General features: G+C 49.1%; 8 protein-coding genes and 1 non-coding gene across 9 annotated transcripts; 4 read left to right on the forward strand and 5 right to left on the reverse strand.

Moving 5' to 3' along the window:
- Nucleotides 1-531: 531 nt before the first annotated feature.
- Nucleotides 532-2,258, forward strand: DEU56DRAFT_800211 (Golgi phosphoprotein 3-domain-containing protein). Its single transcript, XM_041353074.1, has 3 exons — nucleotides 532-954; nucleotides 1,167-1,419; nucleotides 1,506-2,258. Exons 1-3 carry the CDS (start codon nucleotides 679-681, stop codon nucleotides 2,108-2,110), a joined length of 1,134 nt encoding a protein of 377 aa, XP_041209042.1. The 5' UTR covers nucleotides 532-678; the 3' UTR covers nucleotides 2,111-2,258.
- A 378-nt stretch (nucleotides 2,259-2,636) lies between these two features.
- On the forward strand, nucleotides 2,637-4,619 carry DEU56DRAFT_944003 (guanine nucleotide binding protein, alpha subunit; the record flags this gene model as incomplete). Its single annotated transcript, XM_041358970.1, has 8 exons — nucleotides 2,637-2,862; nucleotides 2,988-3,519; nucleotides 3,573-3,691; nucleotides 3,752-3,804; nucleotides 3,863-4,151; nucleotides 4,212-4,294; nucleotides 4,352-4,385; nucleotides 4,451-4,619. The coding sequence occupies 8 exons, from the start codon at nucleotides 2,637-2,639 to the stop codon at nucleotides 4,498-4,500; spliced, it is 1,386 nt and encodes a 461-aa protein (XP_041209043.1). The 3' UTR covers nucleotides 4,501-4,619.
- DEU56DRAFT_323502 (uncharacterized protein) lies at nucleotides 4,582-6,776 on the reverse strand. Its single transcript, XM_041345664.1, has 4 exons — nucleotides 6,520-6,776; nucleotides 6,331-6,463; nucleotides 4,727-6,264; nucleotides 4,582-4,665 (listed from the first exon to the last, which is right to left on the reverse strand). The coding sequence occupies exons 1-3, from the start codon at nucleotides 6,724-6,726 to the stop codon at nucleotides 4,739-4,741; spliced, it is 1,866 nt and encodes a 621-aa protein (XP_041209044.1). The 5' UTR covers nucleotides 6,727-6,776; the 3' UTR covers nucleotides 4,582-4,665; nucleotides 4,727-4,738.
- Nucleotides 6,777-6,872: 96 nt separating this feature from the next.
- DEU56DRAFT_800256 (uncharacterized protein) lies at nucleotides 6,873-7,623 on the forward strand. Its single transcript, XM_041353075.1, has one exon. The coding sequence runs from the start codon at nucleotides 6,894-6,896 to the stop codon at nucleotides 7,494-7,496; it is 603 nt and encodes a 200-aa protein (XP_041209045.1). The 5' UTR covers nucleotides 6,873-6,893; the 3' UTR covers nucleotides 7,497-7,623.
- Nucleotides 7,624-8,403: 780 nt separating this feature from the next.
- DEU56DRAFT_755549 (uncharacterized protein) lies at nucleotides 8,404-9,393 on the reverse strand (the record flags this gene model as incomplete). The annotated part of the gene is made up of 4 exons (XM_041349920.1): nucleotides 8,404-8,557; nucleotides 8,683-8,735; nucleotides 8,806-9,023; nucleotides 9,249-9,393. 4 exons carry the CDS (start codon nucleotides 9,391-9,393, stop codon nucleotides 8,404-8,406), a joined length of 570 nt encoding a protein of 189 aa, XP_041209046.1.
- On the reverse strand, nucleotides 8,457-8,539 carry DEU56DRAFT_t58. The gene has a single exon. It is a non-coding gene; the product is annotated as a tRNA-Arg (tRNA).
- Nucleotides 9,394-9,835: 442 nt separating the features above from the next.
- DEU56DRAFT_972411 (NADP-dependent oxidoreductase domain-containing protein) lies at nucleotides 9,836-11,198 on the forward strand (the record flags this gene model as incomplete). The annotated part of the gene is made up of 6 exons (XM_041359486.1): nucleotides 9,836-9,898; nucleotides 9,948-9,983; nucleotides 10,033-10,167; nucleotides 10,229-10,639; nucleotides 10,691-11,042; nucleotides 11,096-11,198. 6 exons carry the CDS (start codon nucleotides 9,836-9,838, stop codon nucleotides 11,125-11,127), a joined length of 1,029 nt encoding a protein of 342 aa, XP_041209047.1. The 3' UTR covers nucleotides 11,128-11,198.
- A 933-nt stretch (nucleotides 11,199-12,131) lies between these two features.
- Nucleotides 12,132-14,960, reverse strand: DEU56DRAFT_800281 (uncharacterized protein). The gene is made up of 7 exons (XM_041353076.1): nucleotides 14,792-14,960; nucleotides 14,398-14,734; nucleotides 14,132-14,343; nucleotides 13,813-14,081; nucleotides 13,437-13,758; nucleotides 13,040-13,378; nucleotides 12,132-12,980 (listed from the first exon to the last, which is right to left on the reverse strand). Exons 2-7 carry the CDS (start codon nucleotides 14,720-14,722, stop codon nucleotides 12,294-12,296), a joined length of 2,154 nt encoding a protein of 717 aa, XP_041209048.1. The 5' UTR covers nucleotides 14,723-14,734; nucleotides 14,792-14,960; the 3' UTR covers nucleotides 12,132-12,293.
- A 565-nt stretch (nucleotides 14,961-15,525) lies between these two features.
- DEU56DRAFT_944014 (cytochrome P450) lies at nucleotides 15,526-17,848 on the reverse strand (the record flags this gene model as incomplete). The annotated part of the gene is made up of 10 exons (XM_041358971.1): nucleotides 15,526-15,860; nucleotides 15,923-16,219; nucleotides 16,275-16,468; nucleotides 16,573-16,612; nucleotides 16,670-16,728; nucleotides 16,781-17,079; nucleotides 17,204-17,283; nucleotides 17,332-17,413; nucleotides 17,478-17,521; nucleotides 17,582-17,848. Coding segments are annotated over 10 exons (1,521 nt in total), but the record flags the coding sequence as incomplete, so codon positions are not given.
- Nucleotides 17,849-21,132: the final 3,284 nt, after the last annotated feature.

The following is a 21,132-nucleotide window of genomic DNA, read 5'->3' on the forward strand; positions in this document are numbered from 1 at the left end:
GTGCCACCGAGACTTGGAGTCATCGCAAAAACGTTATCATGCGTCCTGGATATCTAGAAGGCGCTGTCAAAGATAAGGACGCGAGATTCTGCAATGAGTTGAAGATAACATCACTCTATGAAACGACCTTCTCTGGTATCGTATCTTGTCGTTCGGGCGAATGGCGTTCCATTTTGTGCAATACGGACCACATCATCGATGTCATCTACGGGAAAGAGACAGTCGTGAGTATGGGAAGCGGTCAGATTGTTGCTGTGCGCTGAGCATTGAGAAGCGCGCTGCGGCTGCTCAGGCCCAAGGATTGAGCGTAGAGTATCAGATACCAATTTACGCCGTTTCCTGAGAACATATCACTACGAGTTAGCTAAAGACAGAGACGGAACATTTCTGCAAGAAGAAAATCACATATCAATACCGTCATTGCGTACAGGCTGCAGCACATGGTGAACCTGCATCACTCGATGGTGACGCCAAAATTCAGAGGAGTTTGGAACAACATAAAGTTTTAGGTTGAGGAACAAATGATATTGAGGAGCATTGCCGAACGGGGGAATGTGACACAGCTTTCAACGTCAAACGGTCACTGCTCTGACTTTCACCATTCCCCACCCCGTTCTCTCTCCCTATTACACCGCCTTAACAGGAACCGTATATCTTTCACACTGAACGTGGTATGCGATGAGCTCGGCAGGTGGACTTTCTCGCAGGCGGGTAGGTGGACCTTCATCGTCCTCAACTTCAGATGACGCCCCAAGTCCTGGCTGGACACCAAATGGTCCCAGCCCCAATGGAACCGTTGCAACACATGCAGGCTCAGCTTTTGAAGGTGGAAGTAAAATAGCCTGTGATCCTCGCGACCTCGATCAAGTCGAGGAGGACAGTCGCTATGGTGGAAGAATGCCTCGGCTGACAATCATGGAAGAGGTACTCCTTCTCGGTCTGAAAGACAAACATGTATGTCATGAACCTCTTTTATACCTCATAAACTTCCTTTGCTGCGCGCTGTTTCGTTTGTGTGCCATCTGCACTTTCTCCCAGGCTGCCCTGCCTCCGCAGCATGGCCTGACATGCCGCTTACATTACCTCACAATTGAAGGTGCCTTGCTTTGCTTGAGCCGGACGATATTCATGCCCATGGGTCACGGCCTGACATCAGCTCTTTGCAGGGTTATCTCTCCTTTTGGAACGACAGTATATCCTATGCACTTAGAGGGTGTATTCTCATCGAGCTCGCCCTTCGCCGCCGCATAGCTCTAGTGAAGGATTCAGGTCAACGCCGGAGTCCGCTCGCAGACAGGCTGGTAGAAGTTATCGACGACAAACAGACGGGCGAAACTATCCTTGATGAAGCGTTGAAGATGATGAAGGGCCAGGAGTCGGACAGAATGTCAATAAATGGCTGGGTCGATCTTTTGAGCGGTGCGTCTAAAATTCTATGCGTGTTTTATGGCATCATTTCCGCATTGATGTCTACCTCATTGCGAAGCTGACTGAATTCACGACAGGCGAGACGTGGAATGTGATGAAAATTGGATACCAACTTAAGCAGGTTCGCGAACGCTTAGCGAAAGGATTGGTGGATAAGGGTGTTCTGCGTACTGAGAAGCGTAATTTCTTGTTGTTCGATATGGCGACACACCCAGTCGCGGACGTACGGACGAAGGATTCGATTGTCACACGGGCGGTATCGCTGCTTACTGCGACGACATCTGCAGTGCCACCAAGCGCTTTGGACAAAGAAGGAACTCAATGCAGGGTCACACGGGCTGTTTGTTTGGTGTGCGCAGCATATGCAGCCAGCGTATTGGACAATGCATTTGGCAGATTGACATATGAAGACAGGGAAGCTGCCTTTCAGAGATGTGACGAGGTACTGGCGGAGTTTGCTTGTTGGCCGTTCGGGTCTACCACAGCTGGGTCAGGGAGTGGGGGAGGCAGAAGGAGAGAAGCTGTGAAGATTGGGATGGGAAATACTGCGCCTAGTGGACGGGAGAGTGTGCTTGGTCTTGTGCAGGAGGTGAAGCGGGAGATGAACGGGGAGGAGGACCTTGGGTTTCAATTGATTGCTGGAGTCCTCGAAGTTCTTTCAAAATTAGATTCGCTGTTGTGAGGGATGTTAATGCATATATTTTTTTGTGCTCTCTTCGTACTATGATGATTGATATCTTTATTCTCTCACAATTGATCTTGGCGTGGATGACAGTGGCACACTTGGCTTTGTAAGGGATTTAATTCTCAACAAGTGGAGACATTTGGTTTCTTTGACGACATTCTCAGGACGCGATCATATGCCAGCTTGGATAGGGCCCGACGAACAAAGTCTCATCACCGCAGACTCTGCTCTAGTTTTAGCAAAATTTGGACCATAGTATCAGAATTTACCATCATTCAGATTTCGCCATTATTTAGCACAGGGTATACCTCGGACTCTCATGTTTGATCGATTTTCCGCGCTACGAATTCGCTGGGTAGATTTTGCCTAAAAGCTCATCAGGACTCGTCCCTGATCACTTTTTTTACGAGACTCATTCGGGCCACTCACAGATTGGTCATAAAGCGCGGGTCGTTATCGCACAAATCCTTCATTGCTGTCCATACCCATAATCGTCCTCTACCGGCCCTCCCGGCCATTGAACATGGCTTTCAGCGTGGTCTTCCATCACGATGCTGCAGATCCGTTAGCGGTTATCAGCGCTCCACCCCCGAACGAATCTTCACACGAACGAGCCGCAAGGGAAGAACGGGAGCTTGAGGCTCAAAGAATAAGTGATCTCATTGACGACGAAATTCGCGCTGAACGAGCGGTAAGAAAGAAGGAAGAGGGTTTAGTCAAGATCCTATTATTGGGTCAGAGCGAAAGTGGTGTGTCCATTCAGCTCTAACGCATAACTTCCCCTGGTCTCAGCCTTTACAACAGGTAAATCAACAACCTTGAAGAGTAGGTTACGTTGCCTTCTGATTCCGTCATCATTCAATGAGCGTCCCAGATTTCCGTATGCGGTTTGCCCGAGATAAATGGATAGAGGAACGAGCATCATGGCGAGCCGTCATACTCTTAAATCTCGTTCGGTCTGCAAACACCATCCTTGATGCCCTATCACAGGAGATGGATGATCTAGAACCAGACCGCCCCGACGACGGTGATGCATTCAAGTTCGACGATTACTATCGTCAATATAAAGTTCGCCTCAGTCCACTGCAGGCGGTGGAGAGTAATTTAAAACACTTACTCGGCGCCACCGAAGATCTCCAACCACGACAACAAATCTCTCCAACAACACTATCCCCCTGCGGATCACCCGAATTCTTCGTTCGTTCTCGGACTTGGCGTAACTTTCTTCAAACAACCCAAGGTCCCGAGTTCCCGAGACGTTCATTCCAGCAGGATCTTCCCACTTTACTTGACAGCACAGATGTGATCGCGAATGGCAAAGATGACATCAAGGCCCTATGGAGGGATAGCCACATACAAGATATGCTATGGAGACGGAAAACCCGGCTCGAGGATTCTGCCAGCTTGTCAGCCTATTCAATATTCCATTCCCGCATTCTCTTAATCCATCTCCCCGTAGCTTTTTGGACGCAATCGACCGATTATCGGTACGAGATTACGAGCCAACAGATGAAGATGTCCTCCGCGCTCGATTACGAACGCTTGACATCCAGGAACACGAACTCATAATTGATGATGGTAAGTGTGAAACGTGAGATAGTTCGCCCTTGTTCTCTGAACACATACCGTTTTATGCAGAGACCGATGCTCCGAAATGGAAGATTTTTGACGTTGGCGGTTCACGCACACAAGTCCGTGTTTCACCGATTTTCCAATTCATGCTCACCCCCGATGATGTCTGCTATGTAGCGTCATGCGTGGCTACCGTATTTCGATCAAGTCAATGCGGTCATATTTCTCGCACCGATATCTTGTTTCGACGAGCGACTTCTGGAAGACCCCCGTGTCAACCGTCTAGAGGATTCCTTCATACTCTGGAAGGCGATATGCTCCTCCAAGCTTCTCTCGCGGACAGTTCTTATCCTTTTTCTAAACAAGATGGACATTCTCGAGCAGAAAATCAGACACGGCATAATGGTGAAGCGCTTTCTCCCCAGCTATGGCGACCGGCCGAATGAGCCGAATGATGTTGTCAAATGTAATATATTTCTTTGCTGTGTCGCGGTCTTTTCAGCGTGATTAAACGACTTGCCTCTAGACCTACGACAAAAGTTCAAAGACACGGTGAGGTACTGTTCTCCGGAGCCACGGGTTTGTCATATATACCCGACGTCCGTCACTGTTGGTTCTTCCCTTGTTCCAGGCCGAAAGTCCTGTTAACTTTCATTTGCTTGATAGGACACGAAGGCGATGTCTGTGACGCTAATATCTGGTGTGTGCCTTTGTATTCCCCTGTGGTTAACGCAACCTTGTTGAAATGAAGGACCAACCTGGCAGTGCGCGACGGGATCTTGCGCAGACACCTGAAGCATGCGGATTTGTTCTGAAGAACACGGAGTGACAGTAACATTTGTAATAACAGATCACATGCGAAACCCGATGAAGATATGAAGATATGACAAGTTGACGATATAGATACGACAAGTGTAATGAGTGCACGATTACCCCCTTGCTTGCTGAATCATGACTCGTGAATACCCTATCGTAGGTATCTATACGGACCCAGGGCATAATACAATCAGTATGGACTTCTCACATGACCACACGCTCAACTTGTCTGTCAGGCTACAGCGGTCGCCACCCCTCGCCTGCTGGCCATTTGAGGTTGTCTGCTTCCTTCAGAAAGTCGCGATGTACTGCAGAGCTCTTCATCTGCTCCGCGTCTTCCCCTGAGCTCGGCTCGTCGTCAGAATGAGGCTCAGTATACGGATCGCGATCAACATGAGCACCGTCGTCGCCCTCCTCCTCCCGATGGGTACCCGTCATCAACCCCTGCTCACCCTCCTCCACCCATCTCCCAGGCGCACCAACATGCGAATGATGAACGAACCCCCGCCGACTGAGACCCGCCTCGGCTTTGTACCGCGCCGCATCCAGTTTCGGCTGGGCTTTGAGTTGGAAATTTGAGATAGTCTTCTGGATGTGCGACATCGGCGAGGCGTCGGTGGCGTCGCGGTCTCTCGTGAGGGAGATATGACGAGATAGGCCGTGGTATGAGGATGAGGATGTTCGTGTGTGCGAGGGAAATGCGGACGAGGGGAGCTCCGATGTGCTTGACGCTGTAGTGAGTTGGATGCTCTCGGGACGCTTGCGCCGAGGAGGGGGAAGTGGGGGCGTTGCAGTGTGGTGCAATGACTTGGACCGTGTTGGACGCGTGGAGGTGGAGGTGGTGGACTCTGCTGTGTCGTTTGTGGGTCTACGATCTGGGTGAGTCGGTGGCGCGGGTAGTTGGGACGAGCTGTCTGGTGTCGTAATTGGAAGCGTGGATTCTCTGCTGGGAATTGGTGGGCGGAATAGGGTGGGCGTATGTGAGGACTGGGTGTTTAAGCTAGCGCTTGCCACTTGGTCGATGGACGGCAGGGAACTTGACGTTGATGATGGAGAGCTGGGTATTCGTCGGCGGGGAAGTGGAGGTGCAGGACACGTGTCTTCAGATCCAGACGAACGACTCCCGAATCCTTTGCGGAGCTGCTTTGTGGGACTTAGGCTGCGTGGCCTGCTGCTCGCCGACGAGCCGGATGACGTCGTCTTGAGCACCTGTAGAACTCGCTCACGATCTAGCTGTTCTTCAACACGCTTCATGTTCTGACCGTGCTTGCTAGCCTCCAGTGATTGTTTCATTAGGGGACTCATGATGTGACTTGGTTTAATATTGTGAGAAGGATGAAATGCTGCCAGACCAGGCGCGCCTAGAGGCTGGGCTGATGATGTGCGACGTGCTTGAGCAACCAAGGGTGCTGGTTTTCGAGGAGGAAGCGGTGGAATTTTGCCATCCTTGCGCCGCTCGGGTGATGTGATGACAGCGTCTGTCCCATTTGCTTTGTCACGCATCAAGAACGGATTATGGCTGATCTTCTGTGGCGGACGACAGGGAATGACAGGAGGGGTGTCGCATTGATCCGGAACAGAGGATAAAGACTGCTGCGTATCAGACTCGAGTGATTTGCGAAAGGGATTCGTGTCTGGGGAGGAAGAGTTGGAGGATGTGGCATATTGTTTAGGTCGGCCGGGATGAACAGGTGGAGCGTGGACTTGACGCTTGGAAGGAGAAGTTGATCTTGATCGTTCAAGAACTTCTGGGATTGGGTGGGCTGCAAGGCAAGCTGGTCAGTGATGGCCAAAGGATGAGATGGAGCTTGAGAGGCTGTAGCACACACCTTGCACAAACGCGAGAGTTCTATCAACGCGTTTACCTGACACGGCGTGAAGGACAAGCCTTAGTGCAGCAAAAAACTGGCCGCCAGTGAGATAATCTGTATGGAGCAGGTTTGGGTAGAAGAGTTTCAAGATCTGCGGGAGGGAACGCGCACGGTTAGGACATCAAGAAAGCGAAGAAATGGCCGAACCTTGTCAATATCAGCAGCTGGTAGATGAGGATATCTGCCTCGCAGCCATGCTCTGACTTCGCGGACGCCAACGGACATTGCTTCAAAGTGGGCATCGTCGTGGACGGTGGTAGAGTCAGGTGAAACGGCGAGGTCATTGAGAGATGATGTGTATAAGTTGTACTCGAGATCGTTGAGTGCAGATACATGAAGAGTTAGAGGTCGCATTGCAAGCTGGAAGACAATGATTTTTGCATGAGTGAGTGGGTTGTTCAAGCGCGTAATAAGCAGCGCAATTAATCCACGCTAGGACACCACGCCATGCACGTGATCACCACAACAAGGCTAGGGTAAAACTTTAAACAACGTTGTTATCTCTTGATACAATACAAATCATGTCAACTGCCAGTGAGCCTGAAGATCTTCCCCCGCCATACACCCAGTCTGGCACTACTTCTTTCCCAGCACCGCCCATATGGGAGCCTCACTTTATTGATCTCTCCACTCAACATCCATCTGTTCTTCTTCGCAAGCCCTTGGATCCTCCACCCGACTGCTTCTCCACTCCGTCACCTCTGAGAGTAAAATCCAACGATTTCCCTCCATTCAGAATTCCCTGCGCTGGCAATCACCTCGCAGACGGTTTCCGCATTCTTTATCCCTCGGGTCTACTTGAGAAACATGGGATTCAACAGGCAGACTGGACGCGCTTCCTGGAGGACCTTGAGATATCTGCTCGTCTTGCGGGTCAGGGACTCAGCGCAGTGGGTTCTCGCGTTCCCATAGCAGCACTCCCCGTTCGTGGTATATTTGGGGCAAGAGCGCCTGGAGTAGTATACGACTCTCAGTTCACGAGAAGCCCTAGAGATGAGGTTCAGACACTCATTACCGTCTGGAACCAGTCTGCGTTTGAACGACGGAAATTGCGCGTCAGTCTGCAAATCAACGGAGGGGTGGACAATATGGCCGCATATGAGCTTCTCGTCGAGTCTCTTTGAAACACTTATGATAATCTCTACCACCGGAATTCTATATATACACGATTCACAGCAGATGTAGCATATTTTGTAAATTCATTTGCTTTCGTGCAATGGATGCCTCGACAATTACTCATCGATATGATGCAGCAGCGCGCTCATGAATACTTATGATTGGCAGATCTACTAGCGCATTTGCCACGTCGACTCACTTTCATCTGAGCTCAGCTCAGCGATGGCACTACCTCATGCATAATGACCAGATTGCCTGCTTTAAACCGTCCTTGTACGATTTGCCCAAAACAGGGCGAAGTCCGCAGTAGTGAAAAGGTGGAAAACTTCAGCCTACAATCGACCAGGCCAGTAGACCAGTTCAGCGAACAATATGGCAGTTCGAAAAACCGGAACGCGTGTTACATGTATAGTCTGAGGAAATATATAAGTGCGAATTCGATAGTCATCTAAACATGTCTAACAGTCTGCCTACTACGTTTCGTGGTGGTGTTCTTGACTCTATCTCTTTGCTACGAAGGCGATCTATTGAAATTCCACATCGGGTCGTCTCGGGCGCTAGGTTTCATATGACGCTGCATCGTGCTCTGAAAATGATGGTGTAGTTGAAGGAGGTATAGGAAACAGCTCAACCCGATTTGGGCCGACAGTTCTGGATTGTCGACGACAATTAACCTGCATGTGTGAAGCAGTGGATCCTTGCATACCAGTCGCGAGCGTGATGGTCAGGGGATGGTAGTGCAGACGAAAGGGGTTACTGAGGCAGTGTTTAAGTTTCACCATGGCTCACCTTGACAAGATTCTCAGGGGTTCAGAACTTGAGAACTATTTCGTCATCGTAATTCGACTGATCCGCGAATAAGGGCTCGGTGCTCGGGCCTCGGGAGTCAAAGCTCGGGTGTAGGTACTGGACCTACTACTGGTTGGCATGCAGGGTGGAAAAAGGGACAATTGTGGTCAGGACCAAAATGACCACCGCAGGGGTCGAACCTGCAATCTCCTGATTCCCGTTGTTATCGTAGTCAGACGCGATGCCATTTCGCCAGGCGGCCATGTAGTCGGTGACGTTCCTGTTGGAAATGTCACTCCGGTCTCTTTAAGACAACCGGTGCTGGCAACGCGACCAAGGAGGAGGAAGAGTCACTGCTCCGGCAAAGAGTTCAGTCTATAAAAATACGCAAAGCTGTCACATCACCCTTGTGTGACAGTTAACCCATCAACCACTACAGTGATGACCCTATGACGACCCTGTAAGTAGATGGACTCTAAGAGACGTTCAGAATCGATGTAGACAATCGAGGTATGTTGGGAAACTCACTCCTCCGTAGCTGATATCTACATCTGAGCATTCCTCAAACGCGATAAAATCACCGTCCTTGATCAATGTCCACTTCGCGCGAGTCTCTCTTCTGGGAGAGGAATCGTTCCGATCCAAGCATTGAACCCGGTGGGAACGTCGACTTGTGGCAAGTTCGGCTGGCACACTAGGATGAAGCCAGCTAATTTGCATGTGTAAATCCTCGATGTTTGAGCAGCCTATTGACAACCCCGTGCACATAATCACACGAGCATTCGTCAGACATAGCCCTTCCTAGACAGACCACATACGCTGGAGTAGGGGACCTTAGGCAAGGGGCGAGGCTGAGAGGAGGTTTGGCGGAGTTTGTAGCTGAGTCAGCCTGAAAGCAAGATGTTGCTCACGCTTGGCTCACGCGTTGAAATAAGTATAAGTGGTCTTTCCCAATGATATTTCAGACTCACCAGTATTGCACCAGTGCCTTTTATACACCCTGACAGGACCAGGTGTGAAGGAGAGGTCATCAAAAGGAATACGAGTGGCTCTTTCCAGAGTCTCCATTACATCGGTCGTCGGCTCCATATTTTTGGCATCTTCATCATCCGTCATGTGCGTCCAGTGCTTGTAAAAGAATTCAATCCTCTCGGGCAAGGAGGTCCAGCTCCTTGTAATTCATATCATGCTCAACGTATGAGATGGTCTCACTTTGTTCCAGGTGCACGATGCCATCGGAACATGACTGCCACGACGGTGCGCAAATGTCGTGCTGGCCAAGAGAAGCTAGCCTCCACTTGAAGCTTGAAGCGCTAACGGAATTGATGACTACTTGCAATTCATAGAATCGTACATACATTTTTCATCATGCCATCAAAAATCGAAGCCAGTGATGACTCGACACCGATAATCAGTGACTATTTCGGGATTTTCCTCAATATGATATGGTATACATATTTGCCATGCCCATTTTGTCAGTGAGAAACAGGATCGGTAAGCTGTTTAAATACACAGGGGTTGGACCAACAACCACATTATCACTTACATCTCCAACGCCATGTCTAACGCCGCTCAGTACCGCTCCCTTGGCAAGACCGGTCTCAAAGTCTCTGTGCCAATTGTGAGTTGCGAAACACTAATTGCTAGTGCACGGCGCTAATTCTTCATAGCTTGGTGCGATGAGCTTTGGAACGTCCAAATGGGCTGTACGCGATGATATCTTTTTTCATTCACTGCATCTTAAACATATTACAGTCTTGGGTCCTTGACGAGGAGCCTGCTATCGAACTCATGAAGGCTGCTTGGGACCTTGGCATCAACACCATCGACACCGCCAATATTTACTCAAACGGCAAATCAGAGGTTCTCATCGCCAAGTTCATCAAAAAGGTGTGCCTTACAGATGTCCTTAATCGATGATATCTCAAGTTTGATGGTATGAACTTCATAGTACAACATTCCTCGCCCCCAGATCATAATCGCTACCAAGTGCTATGGTGTTGTTTCCACTGACCCTTCCAGGCAGATAGCCTACAGGCCCGGCCTCGAGCAGCTGCCCGAGTACGTTAACCAATCTGGCCTGTCTCGCGCTGCAATCTTCAACGCTGTAGACGCGTCCCTCGCTCGTCTCGAGACCCCATACATCGATCTCCTGCAGATCCACCGCTTCGACCCTTCAGTCACCCCTGAGGAGACCATGAAGGCACTTCACGACCTCGTGCAAAGCGGGAAAGTCCGTTACATAGGTGCTAGCTCCATGCGCTGCTGGCAATTTGCCATGTTGAATGACACGGCCGCTCGTTACGGTTGGACAAAGTTTGTCAGCATGCAGGATGAGTATTCGCTACTCTACCGCGAGGAGGTGTGTCCCAAAAAATACGAAATTCGCTCTCTAGTTTAACGTCACGTTTAGGAACGCGAGATGCTTGCTTATTGCAACTACAACGGTATCGGTGTCATTCCCTGGGCTCCTCTAGCTGCTGGTATTCTCGCACGTCCCGTTGGCACGGAGACAGCACGCCTCAGCACTACCAAGGGAACCCCTTTCGAGAGGGCGCTGACCGATGGGGACGTGGCCATTATCAACCGCGTCGAAGAGCTTGCCAAGAAGAAAAATTGCAGCATGAGTCAGATTGCGTTGGCCTGGGTCGCAACAAAGGTGTCGAGCCCTATCGTGGGTATCAGCTCTCTAGAGAGATTGCAGCAGAGTATTATCAAGGGAATCGAGCTCACACCGGAGGAGATCTTGTCCCTGGAGGAGCCGTGCGTGTTTTGCTTCCTTGGTCATTCGAGATGAGATTAACGATACCTTTCAGTTATGAGCCCAAGACCGTCCGTGGCCACCTTTAAACGATTGCAGCCAACGTAGAGCGCCCACGTCAGCAAAAATCTGTAGCATTTTGTATTACCACCATCGCCGCAACGAAATGAGCAAAGAATGATTATGTTTGATGAATAGACAGGATGCAAGGCGTGCATCGTGCCGAACACACGTTCCAAGGTTGTAACAGTTGATAAGACTAGAAAGTGAGTGATTTAAAGTGACCAGCGCTGAAAGCGAAAGCAGATCATTCGCAGGAAGGGATCATACTCTCTCCCGTGCATTATTTTCTTGAAGGCGTCCATTAAACACAATAACGTTCCGCCTCTTGGAAAATTTCAAAACGCTAGATTGACAATCTCGTCTTCAATCACGGTGTTCATGACAGTGATGACACACCTCCGTCATGATGATGAATCCAAACTCGCCTATCAACCTATTATGAATGAACTTCTGCTAGGGAGAGCTGGTCAGTATCTTCATACCCACTTGTTGGCGCGTCCCCTTCTTATTGAAGTCATCGTCAAAGCAGAAGGCCGAGTTTGCCAAGATTGTCAAAACATAGAGCAAAATTACAAGTACCGAGAAAACGAAAGTGGTCCCACTCACGCACACGGGCAAAGGGGAAAAGAACTTGACCGACATCTCTCCAGCAATTCGCACCATCCCATCCAAAAAAAAATTGAAGTCCCAACGAGTGAAAGCCGCCAGATCAGCCTGAGCAACAGAAGGGTGTGATGTGTGGAAAGTACGAGGAGCCAAATTGTATCCATAGTGTTGCCCAAAATGCGCGAACGCTAGAGGACATCCAGTACGATCACTCTTCGCGATCTCAGCCCACGAGTCCTGCATAACCTTGCGGTATTGCAGTTTTGCCTGCGCGAATGGGTCGGAACCGATCTCGTTTTCCCCACCACCACCATCGCGAACTTTCCGCAGGTCGACAACATATGGCCGTCCGTCCCACATTTCGTAAGAGCCAATTGTAAACTCGGACACAAGGCTACGCTACAAAGTCGATGTTGTCGTCCAACACTCTCAACAATATGGTATGACAACATTGAAACATGACTGGGTTTACATGGTATGCGTGCGACATTCAGGTTGAATTCATACCTTTACTTCCTATGGAGCAACAGAGAAACTGCTCACGACAGGTAAATGCATGCCCGCAAAATAAGAATTCAGATTCATATTACCTTGAAGAACCTGGTTGGGTGGCAGTATCAACCGTACAACGGGTCAGCCTGTCCAACACCTCTGTCATCATCGGTCGCTTTTTCGGATCTTCATCCATAAGTTGCCACGAAATTTCGAGGAGGGTATTGCGGTCCGTGGATGGGCGACACTTGTTGCACAGCTCCTCTAATGTCTTTCCACAGGACCACAAGTCCGCCCGGATCGCACTGAAGATGCCTTTACCAGCGGCTACCTCAGGGGCGATATATTCAGGAGTGCCCGCGATGCCACGAAACTTATGTTCGACACCCTTGACTCGCAAGGACCTGTTGAAGTCGATGACAGTCAGACGGCCGCCGTTGATGGGGACCAGGATGTTATTTGGCTTCAGATCCATGTGCGCCACGCCGTGCTGGTGCATGAAGTCGACCGCTTCGAACAGCTGTTTAGCCACAGACCACAAATGTGCACTGGGTTTTGTTAGCGACGTAAGCCAGCCGCCAGCCACCGGCATCGATATGACGTTGCCACCGCGCACAGGCCAGATTCGAACTCCCGAGATGGTATGATTTGCAGGGGAATCGATTCCTGTGAGGTATTCCAAGATCTCAATTTCCTTCTCCCCTTCTTTCACGAACTTCAGGTATCCGTTCTCGGACTCGTGGGTACTAGTAGCGTTCGACACGGCAGCTATCAGTGGATACTACAAGAAGTTTGCAAAGCCTCAGTATCATATTCCTAGACGTTATGGATGGCACGTACCCCAGCAAGGATGAAGTCGATCTTGTAATTCATCTTCTTCAAAATAGCTTGGATAGCATCCGTACCAAAGACGCCGAGATCATCTTGAGGCTCATCGTCAGCATCATCCTCAACTACGGAGGCCAATGTCGAGCCGCCCGTCCTGTCCTGCTTAACCTTAGATGTGAGGGAGATCACCTTGGAAGCATCATGGTGAACTTTAACAAGGCTACCCTGTTTGCGTTCGTCGAGATACTTGGCCAATTCCTCAAGCATCGCGGCGAGGTTGTACATCTCACGAAGAAATGTGACCGCACCATCTGCAGTGGTGAGGTCAAAATCTTTCTGGGCAATGGATACCTGGCGGTCCTGACCGTTCCACGAGAAAAAAATGGGACGACGAAACAGCATGACACACCTCTTGGTCCCCTCTCTCTTCCGTAGTATGGGTGATCACGTATCTTTCCGCAGTTAAATTTGAAGAGAGGTAAATCGCGACAACGAAAAACGGTTTTGGTGCATCGTCCACCATCAGGAACTGCCCGGCCCGTACGACAGTAATGCCTTGAAGCAGCATACGGTATCGATCTTCTTTTTTCTGTGAAATCACTTCGCATATGAGGAACGGGCAACCAAACAAGGGTGACGAAACCATGAAATCACTCCTCGGGTGAAACTGGCACCAAATGTTGGGGTTATCGTGAGTATCGATGAATATAGGAAAGTTCCAAGGCATCTCCCTGAAAAATTTCATTATAATCAGTTGAACTGTGACATGAGGTGAACCCACTTACTGCTTCAATACGATATGATTGCTGTGGCGGGAAAAGAAAGGCGGGACCATAAGATACGCGATGAAGTTGCTGGACTTAAGGGGGCAGGATGAGTCGGCGCTAATGTGTTTCGGGTCCTCGTCAAAGCACCGAAGGACATTGAAGAAGGCTACGAATTCCAGGTCGGTCACATCGTCCGATTGGTTCAGAGTCGACTCAAAGATGTTGTGAAAATGTTCAGTGTATTGGCAAGCGTTCTGATAATCCCTGTTCTGTGGGGCGCTCGGGACCTTGGGAAGAATTAGCGAAGGGCTATAGATGCGGCAAAAGGAGTTCTCACGTTGTAGGTACGGCGCTGTGTCAATGATGCCTCTATTTCGGAGAGTTCGACTAGACGTTCATTGTTGGGAGGGTACAACCTGCCACCTGCCATGTTATGGGTGACATCCTCCATCGTCCATCTTTGTAGCATGGATACCCTGATCTGCAAGCGGCTGAATATCTCTTTATGAATTGTAATGAGACGTGAGATAGCTCTGTCCGTTGCCACATCTGGGGGAATGCGTGAGCTAATCAATGATCAACGGATATGCTGACGTAACTCGCCCTCCTCAGGAATAATCACGATGTAGACATGACTCCTTGATACGGATTGTGCCAGAACCCACAAGGAATCCTCAGGGGACACCTTTTGCCAATTGCTCCTAACCAGGCACTCTGGGATGATGCTGGCAGCGATTCGGTCACGAGGAACTGGCACGGGATTTCTGAGCTGGTAGTAGTCGCATTGATTATATGAGATTGTGCCCAAAATACGACGTGCTACAGGCAATGTTTTGAGGGACTCGAAGGTCTCGCTGATCCAAGCGTCTTCGGAAGTTGTAACAAGGAACAACTGAGATTTGAGGACGACGCGGAAGCTGTAGACCATGGCCAGACTCAACTGTGGGAGACGCGATGAATCAATTAGATGTAGATATATCAATGTACGAGCACGAACTTGTTTAGATTCGCGACAGGTAAGGAACGATGACTGCGTGGCTGGAGAGCTGCAGGGCGAGACAAACTTTGAGATTCAATGGCCCGGGCCGCCCCGGACGTAATTTGATTTGATCGCACGACTCCGAAGACAAGGTCAAATCCTACTTCAAGTTCGTGGCTATGAATTTCTGAGTCTTCTTGTTTGGAAAATTGAGCCTGGTTGTGCGAGGTGCAATGTAAAGGGGCTCAAGGTTATACTGGTAGTATTTAAGGGTGTTTTGTGAAGAAACAGGTTTTGAGCGGGTATCGAATGAGGGCGCGAAAAGTTTTGGATTAGACGAGTGCTATGAAGAGTGTATGTAACTCAGTCTCGTGAGTCGAAGACTACGAGACACCGGCTGACCTACTCGTGAAATTTGAATCATCTGTTAACCGTTTATTGCTTCCGTTTCCTCCAATATTATAGATGAACTTCTGCTAGAGGGGTATCGCCATACCCACTTACTAGTATTGACGCGTTCCCTTATTATCGAGGTCACCGCCAAAGCCGCTGTAGATATGTAGGTGAGCGATTACATGGAGCAAAATTACGAGCAGCGAGAAAACGAACGTGATCCGACTCACTCACATGGGCAAAGGAGAAAAGGGCCTTGACCTTATTCACAACATCCCTCCAGCGATTCGCACCCTCACATTGGGGATATTACAGTCCCAACGAGTGATAGCCGCCATATCAGCAGGAACAGAAGAGTGTGGTGTTCGGAAGATACAAGCAGCCGAATTGCATTCATAGCGGTGCCCAAAAAATGCGTGAACTCTAGCAGGCATCTAGTACGATACTATTACATATGGTTATCCAAGATCGACGATTTGACGTTAGCGCTCCGTGCAGAACGTTGACATTAGTATTACGTAGCTGCGGACCGAAATCAAACCTCATAACGGCGCACCCGGAGGGGCACATCTCCAGCCTCACCACTCCCAACCACCTTCGGTCTTGGAAAAGTCCCCAAACTCTCCACAACCTTCACTTCAGGGCCCTCCACCATCTCAAACACGATTTCTCGCACAAGGTCGAACAGCACGGCCTGGGATGAGACCAAACCGGGTCAAAATAAATCGTGACTAAGACTTTTGTGCAACCGCATACCTTAAACTCTGTTAACGCAAATAGCCTTCCCAGGCACATCCGCGCACCATCGCCAAAGGTCGTCATATGGCGATAGCCATGCAGCAATTCTGTAGCACCACGCTTGCTCTCGTCTTCATCGATCCACCGGGAAGGCTTGAACGCCTTTGCGTCGGGGCCCCACATTCTGACTGAGCAATTGATTGCGGCGAGCGGGACCACGATCACTGTCCCTTTCGGAATGCATACGCTGTCAGTATAGTCACCGGCAGCCGTGTACAAGGGTTCGCATAGCGGAATCACGTCTTCTTTCGTAACCTGTCAAAGATACTGAGTTCGAGTAGTTTGTATCGGATTTGTATCGGATACGCACCGATCGTGGGATTTCCTTGATTGGCGCGTGAAGGCGAAGAACTTCATTCACTACAGCATCTAAGTAGGGAAGCTTGTTCATGAAGTCATCATATGAGGGGGTTGACCCGAATTCTAGACATTCGTTGCGAAGCTTCGTCTGGATGTCCTGATTCCTCGCAAGTTCTATCAAAGCCCACTGTGAAGGTTGAGACACTCGGTTGGAGCAGCAGGCGGTTTGAAACTTACTGTCATGGTGACTGATAAAAATGCAAGGAACAGTGAGTATGTGGTTCCTTTGCTAGACAAAAGCACGTTACCTGCAGTGGTCTCAAAGCCGGCAACAAGTACAACCTTTGCCTGGCGGAGACGGAGATCAGTGTCACATCGTTCAAGAGAGTTCTATGATTCGTATACCTCATCCAGCACCTCTTGTGGAGACAGTCCTGCGCTCTCACCAGATCTCTCCGCTTTCACTACACAGTGATTGTAGCGTTTGCAATTTTGAAAACGAAGGGCAGGACTCACAGAGCAAACCCAAACATGATTTGTCACCTTGCTCGGCGCCGCCAGCCTCTTTTTCCTTGCGGGTCCGCGATATCATCTCCTGACATATTTTGCCAAGTAGAAAGTTGAGTCTCTGAGAGAACTGCATGCGAGGTAATGGGAGCTTCAGGATGGAAGGAAACTTTTGTGCCAGGGCGACCAAGTTGAAGGAAATACTGGCAGATGAACTAAATGCATTCAGGACGTTCACGACCTCGGAGTCATTTCCATCGAGGGCGCCAAAGTCATGGGACAAGACGCCTATGCCCGCACTGTCGAGTCTACGTGGCGGGTGCTGGATGAGACAGCAGCCTGGTGGAGAGGAATGCATATACGTACGAGATCGAATTCATCCTGCATAATGCATGTCTGAGTAATTGGGTAGGAAGCTTTAAAGGAGAAAACAAATACCATCGTTCAGCATCAATTATAGCGCAATGAGTTCCTTGGTTCGATGCCATTTCACCGTCCCAAGCGATTATTGTCTGTCACCGATTTCAAGTACAGCGACGGACGAACGATGAATGACCGACCTTGTGAGCGGCATCTTGGAAAATAGACGTCAATCTGCGAATAGCACCTGCGCTAAATGCAGGGTTGAGAACCTTGCGCTGCCTGATGAATGAGAGAAGATGACATAGATTTAAATCAGCGCGACTTGTAAGGTCATCATTCCGACCTTTTGTGGCTTTCACCATCGGCCCACAACACTCCTCTTCCAAGCTATCAGTCACAGAAGAGCACCGTCATCTTATAGTCGCACCAAGAGGGAAAGGAACATACCGTCGTTCGAATGCCAATCTTGTTAAACGGTGTTTGGTTATACAACCAGGTATCTTTTGAGAATAAATGAGCAATCGCGCTCGGGTCCCATAATATGACCCTGGACTGTCCCATAACGTGCGGGACCTTGTACACTGGACCGTATTCTCTGGCCCAATTTTCGTACAGTGGAGCGATGATAGCGGTGGAATTCGCTGTCTTGGCGAAGCCAAACAACCAACTTGGGCTCGGAGGTCCTCGTAAGGGTGTCGTTCGTTGTCTTTGCCGATACACTTGTAGGAGATAGAGGGACAGCAGTATCAGAAATGAGACACATATCGCTGTTGAGCCTGGCAAGGACGCCAAGAAGCAGTAGTCCTTAAAGGCAAACCAAATGTCCCTGCCATAGTGCAACAAACCCATGGTCGTGAACAACTTGCTTTAAGGATATCAATCAGTAAGCACTTAAATACTGCGGACAAACATAATTTATAGCACCTTGTTGTACGATAAAGATTAATTCGTCTATTGCTGTGTATAGGGGAGACTACCTTGCTCGTTTTACGAACACCATCGTCCTGGCCGAATCCGGGAAGGATATGGATCCGACTGGCTGCAAACTTGCCTGACAATGCCATCACTTCCCTAAAAACAGGATGGTACCTATCCAAGTCGATTAGGTCCAAATTTGAGCTAGTTCGGTTCACGAACAGCCATCCGAACACGACCCGAGTACGATATTAATGGATGATGAACTGCGGTATTTTCTTGCAAAACAGGATAGCGTTATCATGGTCTGTCTTCATTCGTCTTCATATTATGGAGACTAGGGTCCAAAGAGGTAGCTTGTAACACCGCCGTCTGAACACCCTATCCGAGTACGATCCGGGTCCGACCAGCTGCAAAACCAGAATAAATCTGCCGTCAGCTTCATGAGAACATTTGCTGCTCCACTGTCATGAACAGCGAAGTACAACTTCCCCTGCCTCTGGCTATAAGATGATGGCTGGAATATTTTGTTAATATCTATCGGGCACGATTCACAACAGACAATACTGACAATGTGAATTTTCACCGCGATCCAGTAATTCTCCAACGGAGATCTCGGATGTCCAAAACAGTTCTCCATGACCACGAGACCAGTTCAAACGACTCGGAGCATTTTGATATCTGCGGGAAAAACGGGGACGACTTACAAAATATGCGTACATTCCATTCAACGACATCCTGGTCTAGGTGTGTGGGTGTATTGCTTGTTCGCCATATCGGTATGCACCATCATGTGGAAACCAACAGGGATCCGTCGGGGACCAAAAATGACACCAGTTGCACGAATGGCTTGAGAAACATCATAAATACGTGTTAAATAGAGATACATCGCACATACCAGTGATGGCAACGCATTGTGCTCCAACCAGGTGTGCATCTCCCGGATCCTGAGTGTTCTGGCTGGCTTGGCTTCTCATTTAAGGGTGGGAGGGTATCATCGAGTGGATTCCGGTGCTGAGCGTGTCGCGAAACGAAACGGCAGTGCAACGATGAAATACAATATGCTGAAAGAAGATAGATGGCACATACTATTGATGACGACTTGTAGCATTTCGCTGAACATGAGATGCATTCCCCCTGGGTCCTGGGGCCTCACCCAAGGGCAAAGAGGAATCATAGAGAGGAGACATCTGGCTGACTGAGGGACGGATACAAATTGCCAGTGATATTGAAGAGTAAAATGTGTATTAGCGGTCTTGACTCTTGAAACGCTGCAATGCCTGTAAAATCTTGATGGACATCAGGAAAACACTCCTGGGCTAAATCAACAGAAATTCCAGGACCTAGAAATAGGTACTGGTTTACAGACTTTAATCTTTGTCTAGAGTAGTGTGCACGATCACAGGCTCCAGTGCCACTTGCCAAATTGCCGGTCTGGTAAATATTATTACTAAGGTTGATGTTGAAATGTGTTTTGTGCCGGTACATTGATACACTAGTGCACTTGGTACTCAGGCTACTACTACTAGGTGCGTGTTTGAGACTTGTGAGTTTTTGCAGGCCATAATATATATTGAAATCTGTGTGTGGATTTCAACTGGAGTCGCTGTATCGCTGTGTACTGTGAACCTGTGCGAACTGTGGCCCAATCCCCGAAGTTTGTCACCTCCGTGAGAAAATTGGACTTTACTGATGGCCGCATGGAATCGGGATGCCTGTCCATGGCCGAAAACAGATCAGAAAAGTCTTGAAGGCCTCTAGATAATTTTGGCGAGTTGGAGAGTGATCTTGGTGTCGACGGGAATGGCTAGTCAATTGCGCGAAGAGAAACGCGGCAGTTTGGATTGATGTGGAACCTAGCGCTAATATACTTTTTAACTAAGCTAGTGACACTTTGTCAAGGAGTTTCGTTCCTCGGAAATTATGGACAGCCTCTCGAGCACAAGCTGTTCCAATACAGGTATACATTTCAGAGCTGACAAGAGCTCCGGTAGGGTAGTAGGAAAGAAGGTTGTGCCTCTGACACTCAGAGTTTGAAGCCCGCTGAAAATATGCGTTGTCCAGCGTAAGCTAGACTTCCTAAGTTCAACACTCCGAAGTCAAGGTGCTTCTCCTGGAAAGATGGTGTTTGATATGAGCCTCGTTGTGTGATCGCTGTGCGCCCAGTGCTTCAAGTTGCAGAATTGCGAAAATTTCAAGCAACGGCGCGGGTTGCGATGATAACAAGTAGATGATGCGATCGACATCCGATGGCAATGAGGGAAATTGGGGGACTTTGACTCGGGGCAGTTGCGAAAGGACTGGCTCCAAGCAACCTTGTAGTGAGACCGGGGATTTGTATGTCACGACCAGGGGGGCGTTCTTCGACCTCTCAAGCATGATGCCTACTAAACGAGGAGAGGAAGAACAGATGAATCTCCAAAGAGAGGGGCACTCGATTTGTATGTGACGACCAAAGGAGCGTTCTTCGGCCTCCCAAGCATGATGTTAGTTTGGCAACGAGGAGAGGAAGCACGGATGAATCTCCAAAGAGTAGGGCATTCCAGAGCGACTTTACGCCAGTGTCTGCAGACGTGTGTGATTGCCAGACGAGCCAGGAGATGTAAATCTGCTATGATGAGTGTAGCGAGACTCGACGAGTTAAAAAGCATTGAGAAGAGGTAGATGTATTTTGAGTAGACGAGCATGTGCAATGGAGTCGTCCGGAATCGTTCCGAGTTCTTTGGATCAAAATAGAGTGAATTGACATATGGTTGAGAGGATACATGTCATCCTATATACCGTTCTGAGTGGCTCAGAAGGTAGGTACAGATATGCGCGAGGATGAAAGGGAATTGTTGGGGACAAAGGAATAAGCGATGAAGACGACATTTAGTGGGAAATTCGTGCTCGTGTTGCAGGACCTAACAAGGTGAAACATGAACATGTGAAGTAATATGAAGAGACGCTAATACACCTCGTCCTCCCATGGACATGCCAACAAAGAATAAACTGTAGCATTGTCACATTCTTCTTTGTAGGCGAGTCTGTTGTTCTGCAATCGAATGGTAAACACTAACAACACAATGTCATAGCCCCCCACG

Source organism: Suillus clintonianus (genome assembly GCF_016758775.1).
Source record: "Suillus clintonianus strain FC179 chromosome Unknown DEU56scaffold_30, whole genome shotgun sequence".
In the NCBI taxonomy this organism is placed as follows: Eukaryota; Fungi; Basidiomycota; class Agaricomycetes; order Boletales; family Suillaceae; genus Suillus; species Suillus clintonianus.